General features: G+C 44.3%; 1 protein-coding gene across 1 annotated transcript in view; it reads left to right on the top strand.

The window, feature by feature from the left end:
- Positions 1-11,336, top strand: part of LOC109919196 (netrin-G1-like) — a 55,381-nt gene that overhangs the window by 28,482 nt on the left and 15,563 nt on the right. Inside the window, exon 2 of the mRNA XM_048616763.1 lies at positions 4,540-5,183. Coding sequence (XP_048472720.1) covers positions 4,540-5,183 — 644 coding nt within the window. The remainder of the gene's footprint in view (positions 1-4,539; positions 5,184-11,336) is intronic.

Here is an 11,336-nt window from a genome sequence, read left to right as displayed (position 1 = left end):
ATTTATTTCAGAACCCCCTTCCCCTCCCCCATTTCTGATGAAGGGTCAAGGCCCAAATGTCAGCCTTTCTGCTCCTATGATGCTGCTTGGCTTGTTGTGTTCATCCAGCTCTGCACCTTGTTCCCTGATATTAAGGCAGTTTTGACCAGGTTTGCCTGCAAGGCATCTCAGCAAAACTGGAACTGTGATTGCTGGAAATATCTACTTTATACAGGGCAGCATGGTGGCTCAGTGGTTAGCACTGCTGCCTCACAGTGCCAGGGACCTGGGTTCAATTCCACCCTCAGGCGACTGTCTGTGTGGAATTTGCACGTTCTCCCTTTGTCTGTGTGGGTTTCCTCCCACAGTCCAAAGATGTGCAGGCTAGATATATTGTCCATGCTAAATTGCCTGTAGGGTTCAGGGATGTGTAGATTAGGTTGGTTACAGGAGAATGGGTCTGGGTGGGATGGTCTGAGGTTTGGTGTGGACTTGTTGGGCTGAAGGGCTTGTTTCCACACTGTAGGGATTCTATGATTCTAATATACGGATTTCACCCTAACAGGATGAGTGATGTGATCTTTCAGCAAAGGAGGTTGGTCTGATTTGGGATTCTAAGATGGCAGCAGCAAGGTACAAAGTTGTTGAGCACTGTACCCATACGCTCCTGCTGACTTGGCCACCTGCATTCTTCTTTCATATTTTCGTTTTGTTTCTTAATTTCTCTTCTGTGTCGAAGTTCGCCTTCTCTTCTGCGGCTGTGGTGGAGGAAGGCGATTATGAGAACCTGTTATGGGGGCTGCAGCGTGGTGAATCTGGATGTCCGTCCCTCATGGCCATAGTGGCCGTGGCTTTATCGAAGGCTTCACCGTTGGTGGAACAAAAACAGAAGTTGCTGGGAAAGCTCAGCAGGTCCGGCAGCATCCGTAAAGAAAAATCAGAGTTAACGTTTCGGGTCCAGTGACCCTTCATCAGAACAGTTCTGAGGAAGGGTCACCGGACCCGAAACGTTAACTCTGATTTTTTTTCACAGATGCAGCCAGACCTGCTGAGATTTTCCAGCAACTTCAGATTTTGTTCCTGATTTACGGCGTTCACAGCTCCTCTGGTTTTCATCGTGGTGGGTCTGATCCATTTCTCCTGGCAGCGATGCAGCAGTTTCAGCGGTGGCATTGTAGTAGCAGCACGGTGGTTCCAGTTCATTTCTTGTGGTTATGACAGCAATGTAGCAGCTTAGGACAGTGACTGAAGTGACAACGGCTTGAGCAATGGCTTCAGCATTGGTGACTTGGTGCGTTCCGTTCCGTCCCTACTTGCCATGGAAGCGATGCAAAGGCTTTGGCAGTGGCAGAGTGGTGGGTCCAGTCAGGAAATCCCTGCCTCAGGGGCAGTTTCATTGGTGACGTCCCGTAGCCACTCCACAAACCCAGGGGCCGTGGAGGGAACAAAAGACGAGCTTTGTTCCAACTTTGTCTCAATTATTTCTTCTTCCAATTCCTGTAATTAAAATGGCGCTGAATTGTGGTGACTTGTACACATCTCACTGTGTTTGCATAAATACAAGTGACAGTGAATTGCAATTGCTATTCCTATTCAGTGTTGCCGATGTTGGGGAGAGTCATAAATCACACGACACCAGTTTATAGTCTGACAGGTTTATTTGAAACCACAAGCTTTCAGCGCATAGCCGCTTCATCAGGTGAAGTGACAGAGAAGCACACAGACACAGAATTTATAGGCAGAGAGACATCAAGGGCAGAGAGATCAAAAGAGCATACAAATGTTGTGAACCGAATAATAAGTCCCTGCTGGTGATCCGAAGTGTTAGACGGTGTGATTAAAGTGTCAACAGCTGAAAAACAAGCAAAGGGATGACCTATAATCTGATTAAATGAGACAGAGAGATAATTACAAAATATTAAAAATAAGGTGACACTGGAAACAAACCAACTGACTGGAATAATATAAAAACTGAAAGAACTGAAGATGCTGCAAATCAGAAACAAAAGCAGGAAGTTGCTGGAAAAGCTCAGAGCCTAACAACATCTGTGAAGAGAAACCAAAGTTACCGCCTTGGGTCCGGCAACCACCCTCCAGAAGGGAGACCCTCCTGGTTCTGAGGAAGGGCCACCGGACCCAAAATGCCAACCTCAACCTCAACCTCTCCACCATATGATGCCAGACTCACCAAGCCCCTCCAGCAACTCCCGTTCCTGTCTGTGACCAGAACAACATGATAGGTATAACTGTCGCATGCTGAGTGCCTCACCAAACTCATTAGTAATCCAAAAATGTACAAACTAATTAAGGTAGAAAGATCATAGCAATTTATCCAGGTGATGGTGACAAAACAGGACAGAAAGAAAGGTTTTACAGATACAGAATAGTGTGGTGGGGTCATATGTAGTATGACATGAACCCAAACTCACAGTTGAGACAATCTTAATGGGTACAGAACTTGGCTATCAGTTTCTGCTCGGTGATCCTGTGTTGTTGAGTATCTGGAAGGCCGCCTTGGAAGACACTCACCCAAAGATCGGAGGCTGAATGACCTTGACCGCTGAGGTGTTCCCCGACTGGGAGGGAACATTCCTGTCTGGTGATTGTTTCATGGTGTCCATTCATCCATTGTAGCATCTGCATGGTCTCGCCATTATCCCATGCCTTGGGTCATCCTTGTCTGCAGCATATGAGATAGGCAACATTGACTAAGCCACATGAATATTTGCTGCGTACATGGTGGGTGATGTTCCCATGTGTGATGGTAGTATTCATGTTGATGATCTGACATGTCTTGCACAGCAGCGTTGTGTGGTGTTGTGGTCAATATTCTCCTGAAGGCTGTGAAGGATAGTCTGTTTAAGGTTTAGCAGTTGTTTGAAGGCAAGAAGTGGAGGCGTAGGGATGATCTTGGTGAGATGCTCGTCATCGTCAACGACATGTTGAAGACCGTGAGGATCATGACGTAGTTGGGGAGAGCATCAGTCCCCAGGATTCACTGCAGCAATTCTGCAAATACCAAGCAGCGACACTCCCCTCCCAGTCTACTCCTTTGACTAGCGCACTGTGATTGCAGTGTGTCCCATCGACAGGATTAGCAACAGCAAGTACCCATCAGCAGTATTTCAATACACTCCCTTCTGAACCTAAATGTACAAGATCCCTTCTGAGTCACAAACTACCCCAAATTTTAATCACAGAATCAAAGAATGAGATAGTACAATGGGCAGCACGGTGGTTCAGTGAATAGCGTTGGTGTCTCACTGTGTCAGGGACCCGGGTTCAATTCCAATCTCAGGCGACTGTCTTTGTGGAGTTTGCACATTCTCCATTTGTCTGCATGAGTTTCCTCTGGGTGCTCTGGTTTCCTCCCACAGTCCAGAGACGCACAGGTTAGGTGGATTGGCCATGCTATAGTACCCAGGGATATGCAGGGTCAATGGATATTAACCATGGGAAATGCAGGGTCCCAGTGATTGGGTGGGATGCTCTTCGGAGTGTCGGTGTGGGTGCAATGGGCTGAATGGCCTTCTTACAGGTTGTAGGGATTCCATGAAGACCACTCAGTCCACAATTTTTGTTCTCTTTGAAAAACCTATTGCATTAGTCCTTCTATCCCTGCTATTTCCCCAGATGCTTGCAGACTTTTTAGCAAATATCATTTGGTTCCCAAATCCTGTGCTGCTTTATAACTCATGTCTGTAAATATTTTAGTGATGTGAAGCTATTTTTAGTTAGACGGTGAACATCATTCTTCAGCACAACAGTGATATAATTATCCAGCTGTCTGACTGGCCTGCACAGAGTGCAGTGTGATGGAGCGCTGACAGATTTATTAAAAACTTCTCCTAGAGATTATTAAAGTTTGTGGGTATTCCTTATTTCAAAATAGCTAGGAGGGAGTTTCAATCTGTATCTAACCCCATGCTGTAGTGTCCTGGGTGTTCCTATTCAGGATAGTGTTGAGGCAGTCATTTTCTCGGTTCAAAAATGTAGAGAGAGCTTTACTCTGCAGCTAACCATGCTGTACCTGTTCTGGGGTATTTGAATTGGACAGTATAAATGGAGCTTTACTTTGTACCTACCTCTGTGCTAAACCTCTCCTGCGACTATTTGGTGTAGACAGTGTAGAGAGAGCTTTACTCTGTATTCAACCCTGTACTGTATCTGCCCAGGGAGCATTTGATGGGGATAATGTAGAGAGTATTTTACTCCATATCTACCCGTCCTAGGAATATTTGATAGGGACAATGTAGAGTAAGTTTTACCCTTAATCTTACCCTGTGCTGTGCCCGTTCTAGGAGTATTAGATTGAGGCAATGTAGAGGGGGCTTTACTCTGTATCTGCCTTGAGTGTTTTGGATGGGGACAGTATAGAGGGAGCTTTAATCTGTTCATAATCTGTACCTTTCCTGGGTGTATTTGAAAGAAACAATATAAATGGAGTTTTACTCTGTATCTAATCATGTGCTTTACCCGTCCTAGGAGTATTTGATAGGGACAATGTAGAGGTAGCTTTACTGTATATCTAACTCATGCTGTTGCCCTCTCTGTTTACAGGAGAACCCGTACATGTGCAACAACGAGTGTGATGCTCACACACCCGAGCTGGCCCACCCTCCCGAGCTGATGCTGGATGATGAAGGCAGGATTCCCACCAGCTTTTGGCAAAGTGTGTCCTGGAGGAGTTTCCCCAGACCCCTGGTGGTCAACATCACCCTGTCCTGGGGGAAGAGCATTGAACTGACCGAGGACATCATCATCACCTTCGAGTCAGGCCGGCCGGAGCAGATGGTCCTGGAGAAGTCTCTGGACCACGGGCGGAGCTGGCAGCCCTACCAGTTCTACGCAGCCGACTGCCTCAACTCCTTCGGGATGGAGCCGAGAAAGGCTCGGGATCTGAGGCCGGCCTCGGTGCTGGACATCATCTGCACGGAGGAGTACTCCAGGGGCTACGTGTGGAAGGTGGACAAGACGGTCCACTTTGAGATCCAGGAGCGCCTGGCCCTGTTCGGGGGGCCCCGCCTTGGGGACATGGCCTCACTGTACGGCCAACTGGACACCACCAAGGAACTGAGAGACTTCTTCACCCTGACCGACCTGCGGGTCAGGCTGCTGCGGCCGGCTACTGGACCCACCAGCGTCGACCCCAACAATCTCTCCAAGTACTTCTACGCCATCTCCAACTTGGACATCCGTGGCCGGTGAGAGCTCCAAAATCCTTTCTAGGCAGGGTCACAGCCCACGCTTCAATCCAGGAAGCACCGAGTCAGGGTCCGTATCTGGGGAGCAGTCAGTATCAACATCTAGAGGGGAACAGCAAGGGGAGCATCTGTGTGACACCTCTGGGAGGATGCAGTAGTATACTGGCAATGTTGCTGGGCTCACAATCCCAATTCCCAGTCTAATGTTCTTAGGATGTGTTCAAATCCTACCGGGGCAAATGATGATTTATAATTTAAGAATATGCAATTAATAGCTTGTCTCATGGTGAGCATGAATCCACTCTCAATTGTTGTAAAAACTCATCTGGGTTTACTAATGCCCTTTAGATAATAAAATCTGCTGGTCTTACTTGGTCTAATCCAGATGTGACTCCAGACCCACAACAGTGTGGCTGACTGTTAACTGCCCTCTGGGCAAATAGGGATGGTCAATAAATGCTGGCCTAGCCAGTGGTACCCACATCCCATTAACAAAGAGTAAAATAAAATACTGGGGCTAACCTTGTCTATGCAGACAACTGGAGTCACTGCATGGTGCCATTTGGGCTTCAAGCTTTCTGCACAGAGCACCCAGAGGAAACTCACACAGACACAGGCAGAATGGGCAACTCCATACTGTCACCCGAGGGTGGGAACGAACCCAGTTTCCTGGCATGATAAGGCAGCAGTGCTGACCACTGAGCTACCATGCCACCCTTTCCTCAGCACTTCTTTGACATATTGATATGAACACTCAGTGAAGCAGCAGTTCTACAGCAATAGTTCAGGATTCATCCATCCAACCTGCTCAACACTGTCAGCTGTTCTCATGTCAGCAGTGAAACCTTTCCTGAATAGTTAACTGACACTCTGTACAGACTAGCAGTGTGACAGCTCTCCCTTTCCCTGGTAACAAGTTTGTCTATGGGTGTTTAAGGGATTCAGGACCCTAGAGCAACCTTGTAATTATCATAGAAACATAGAATACAGTACCCATTGTGTCTAAATATACAAAATATAGTATGACCTAAAATAGACCAACTTTCCTAAAGGACTTGAATGTTATGGCACTTCCAGTTCTCATCCAAGTACTTTTTCATGGTTCTGAGCTTTCCCATCTCAACTATCCTCCAAGACAGTGCCTTCCAGATACCATCTGACTGAAAAAGGTTTTCCTCAAACCCCCTCAGAATTTCCTGCCTTTCACTTTAAAATGATGCCCCCTGGTTATTGTCCCTTCAAATAAGGGGAACAGCTTCTTTGTGTTCACGCTGTTCACAACATGGTTCTCCTCTGCATTAGCAGACTGGGAGACCGCTTTGCAGAACATCTACATTTTCTCTGCAAAAACGACCCCAATCTTCCCGTTGCCTGCCACTTCAACACACCTCTGTGTTCCCACACCAATGTTTCTGTTGCACGCCTGCTGCAGTGAGACTCAGCACAAGTTCAAAGCTCTACATCTCATTTTCCACTGGGGAACCATTCAGCCTCTATGACTCAACATTGAGTCCAATAACTATACAACCTGATTCCATCCTTCCACGAATTTTACCCACTTGACACTGCGCCCAGTTATGCTATGGGCTGCTTTTAGCATGGTCACCCTTTCTCTTAGAGTCATAGAGTAACACAGCATGGAAACAGGCTCTTTGGCCCAAACTGGTCCATACTGACCATGGTGCCACTCAGCTAGTTCTAATTGCCCGCATTTGGTTGATATCCCTCTAAACCCTTCCCATCCATGTACCGATCTCACATACTCTTAGGCCCTATCACATGATATGAGTGCATTCAGCACAGCTTAACCCATTCTCTCACTCTCTTCGTTCTAATTATTTATTATTCAGCTTTTCTTCTTTCCTAGCCTGTTATCCATTATCCTTGTTTCCCCATTCCTTTCATATCTCCGTCCCTGGGCTCCAAATCCACCCTAATACCAGTTTCTCCTCGCTTCTAACAGTTCTTTTTCATTCACGGGGTGAGGGTGTCATCAGCTGTGCCAGCATTTATTGCCCATCCCTAACTGCCCAGTGGAGAGTCAAGAGTTAACCACTTCGCTGTGGTTCTGGAGTTACATGTAGGTCAGACCAGGTAAGGATGGCAGTTTCTCTCCCAAAAGGACATTAGTGAACCAGATAGGTTTTCCCAACAATAAACAACGGTTTCATGATCATCATTAAACTCTTAATTTAAGATTTTTACTGAATTTAAATTTCACCATCTGCCATGGCAGGGTTCAAACCCAGGTCTCCAAAGCATTACCTGGGTCTCTGGATTTACTGTCGAGTGATAATACACGAGGTCATCACCTCCCCCAGTTCTGATGAAGAGTCATTAGATTTGAAACGTTACTGTGCTTTCTTCCTATATATATGCTGCTAGACCTGCTATGTTTCTCGAGCAATTTCAGTTTTTGTTTCGGATCTCCAGCATCTGCAGTTCTTTGTTTAATTTTAATTTCCTGTTGAATTTCCTTTCCACCCACTCTGTCCTTCCTGTAGTTTGGTAACCAGAACTATACACAGTAGTCCAGCTGTGGCCTAACCAAATCTCTGCACAGAGCATGACCTCTCTGCTCTTATAATCTATGCCATGACCAATAAAGGCCAAACTGTACGTCACTGGGCATAAACATTACAGAATGTGCAAAGGTGGAACACTATGAAATGAGGAGTCTTGACAGCACATGGGCATGATGACACAAAGATAGATCATCTTTATCTAATGTAAATATAAATATAAGCTGGTATACCTTTGATAACCATATATAGCAGTGTTTAGTATTAACAAATATTAAATTGTGTTACATTGACATTCAAGCCTGAACCATTCTTAACTTTGCATTCTCCACAATCAAATTGTCATGCACCCATATTCACAATGTGGTATCAACACATATGATAAAAGATCAGTGAGTATTCAGACTCCTGCTGACTGGTTCACCATGACGAAGTGATTTTCTGCTCAGTCTTCAATCAATTTACCACCAGGGAGTGAACAAATCTGTCCCTCTCCTCTCAACACTGCCACCCCTAGTCTCATCACAATTCACAAATCAGACAGCACAGAAATGGGACCATTCAATTCATCATGTAAAATGCTGGCTCCTTGAAAGAGCTATCCATTTCATCCCACTGCCCTGCTCTTTCACCTCAGCCAGACCAATGCATTCCCATCAAATCTCAAACTTATTGCCTCTTGAAAAGCATCATTGAATCCACTTCCATCACCCTTGCAGGCAGCACATTCCAAAACAAATGGAAACAAGAATCTTCATCTTCCCTTGCGCTTTTCGCATTCAAATTCAACATGTGTCCTTGGGTGATTGATCCTAGTGCCACTCGAAACATTTTCTCCTATTTGCTCTGTTGAAATTGTTCATGGTGTTGCGCACTGTTCTGACTGAAAACTTCCTTCCTGTTCAATCTCTATTCACTGTCAATCAGCGAGGTCATATTCGCCCACCGCATAATCTCCATAACTCGGAGGCGTTGCCTGATTATTCTACACTCAGCTTCTGGGAGGCTCACATGAGCTATCAATCCAAGCGAATCTTCAGGCACTAATTAGAGAACAGGAGCAGGAAAATGTTTACATTGCCATTCACTTGTCTCCAAGGAACTGTCTGGGTTTTGCTTACTTTAGTAAAACGTTAAGAGAACTGGGAATTGTGAAATGTGCACAGTAAAATTTGCAGAATTTGAAGCTTCCCCTTGACAATAAGTTAAAGTGAATACACAAACATAATGTCAAAGGTGGAGATGTTCGCTGATGATTGCACAATGTTCAGCACTGTTCGTGATTGTTCAGATACTGATGCAGTCTGCTTATGTATGAAGCTATACCTGGATAACATCCAGGCTTGGGCTGATAAGAGGCAAGTAATGTTTGTGCATATAAGTGCAAGGTAATGATCATCTCTAACAAGAACATACAAATGATTAAATTAGGGCCTCTCAAGCCTGCTTCAACATTCAGTATGATCATGGCTATCTGTTTTGAATTCCATATTTCCATCTAACCATGATAACCCATGATTTCCCTGCCCAACAAAAATCGACCTCTCTGCACATTGTATATTAAAAATATGCAATGAACCATCACTGTCTTCTGATGCAGAGAGTCCTAAATTTGCACAACTGTAAGGGCAAAAAGATTCTCCATTCTGTGCTCTAAAAGAGCAACCCCTGATTTTCAAATGTTACCCCTTAGTTCTGGACTGACCCACGAGAGGAAATATCCTTTCCATATCCACTGTTTTAAGACCATTCAGAATCTTGTACACTTCAATCAAGTCACCTTTCATTCTTCTAAACTCCAGTGGAAATAAGTCCAGCCTCTGGCAATCTATCCACCTAGGACAACCTGTTCATTCCAGGTATAATCTAGTAAACCTTCTCTGAACACCTCCAATGCACTTACATCATTCCTTAAACAAGAAGGCTAAAACTGCACACAGCATTTCAGATGTGGTCTCACCAATATCCTGTATTATGTTATGACTTGTATGTAAAATTCCTCTTATAATAAAGAATAGCATGCCATTAGCATTATTTATTATGTGTTGTTCCTGCATGCCCATGTTCTGTGACTCATACACGGGAACACATAGATTATCTCTGCATCTCAGAATTCTGCTGTTATTCTCCATTTAAGAGATATCCTGGTATTTTATTCTACCTGCCAAAGGGAACAACTTCATATTTTCCCACTGGATATGCCATGTGTCAGATACTTCACTTAACCCATTTCTATCAAAATGCAACTTCCTTTGTCTCCTTCACAACATACTTGTTAATTTCACTCAAATTTCCTTGTTATTTACTATTAATCCCATTCTGACCATGTAGGAGACTTTATGAACTTTTTTTTCCTTTACTAAAAGCCTGTGGAAACTATTGGTATCCATTTGTACACTCCTGGCTAACTTACTTTCACACACTAACTTCTTCTGTCCAATTAACACTTCAACCATTCTCTGCTGTTTTTCATTTTCTGACCATTCAGCTGATCTGCAACTCACTTCTTCTTTGTTTTTTCCTATGACTGATACTTTCCCAACTTCTTTAGTTAGCCATTGACATTGGGCCCTCCCATCAGAACTTTTCCTTACAGTAGGAAGAAACTGATTCTGAAAGAGTACCTTGAACTTTATCTCTATTGATCTGTCCTGTAGCATAGGACGCCAGTTCACTTCCAGTTGCTAAGCTTTTATGTCCGCACAGTTGCTCTTATTTAAATTTTAAATATTTTTCTGAGACCTAAACTCTTCCTTTCAAACCGAATGTAAGATTGACTCGTAATGTGGTTGCTGCCATCTCGAGGTGCCTTAAATCTGATGTAATTAAACTATCCTGTAAATCCTGTAATTTATCCTGTTACATCACACGATAACAAGTCTACTAAAGCCTGGTCTCTGGTTGATTTCAAAATGACCTGTTCCAAGAAACTATTGCAAAAAATATTCTATGACTGCTTCATTCTGGCTACTACTGACAATCTGCTTTTTCCAGTTTATATGAAGATTCAAGACATCGATGTTTATTGACGTCCCTTTAACTTAAGCACTCAATATCTCTTCTTGAGTACTTTATCCCACATTGTGGTTACTGTTAGGGGGCCTATAGAGCACTCCTACTAGTGACTTCTTTCCAGTACTCTTTCTCATCTCCACTCAAACCAATTCTACACCCTGATCTCCTGATCCAAGGTCATTTTCATCAATAACATAAGGATGTTGTGAAACTTGAAAGGGCTCAGAAAAGATTTACAAGGATGTTGCCAAGGTTGTAGGGTTTGAGCTACAGGGAGAGGCTGAAAAGACTGGATCTATTTTCCCTGGAGCATTAGAGGCTGAGGGGTGACTTTATGGAGGTTTATAAAATCATGAGGGGCATGGATAGGGTGAATAGACAAGGTCTTTTCCCGGGGGTGGGGGAGTCAAAAACTGGAAGGCACAGGTTTAAGGTGAGAGGGGAAAGATTTAAAAGGGACCTAAGGAACAACTTTTTCACGCAGAGGGTGGTGCGTGTATGGAATGAGCTTCCAGAGGAAGTGGTGGTGGCTGGTACAATTACAACATTTGAAAGGCATGTGGATGGATACATAAATAAGAAGGGCTTAGAGGGATATGGCCAAATGTTGGCAAAT

The sequence above is a fragment of the Rhincodon typus genome, chromosome 35 (assembly GCF_021869965.1).
Source record: "Rhincodon typus isolate 14 chromosome 35, sRhiTyp1.1, whole genome shotgun sequence".
In the NCBI taxonomy this organism is placed as follows: Eukaryota; Metazoa; Chordata; class Chondrichthyes; order Orectolobiformes; family Rhincodontidae; genus Rhincodon; species Rhincodon typus.
This window is presented reverse-complemented; position numbering and strand designations above follow the sequence as displayed.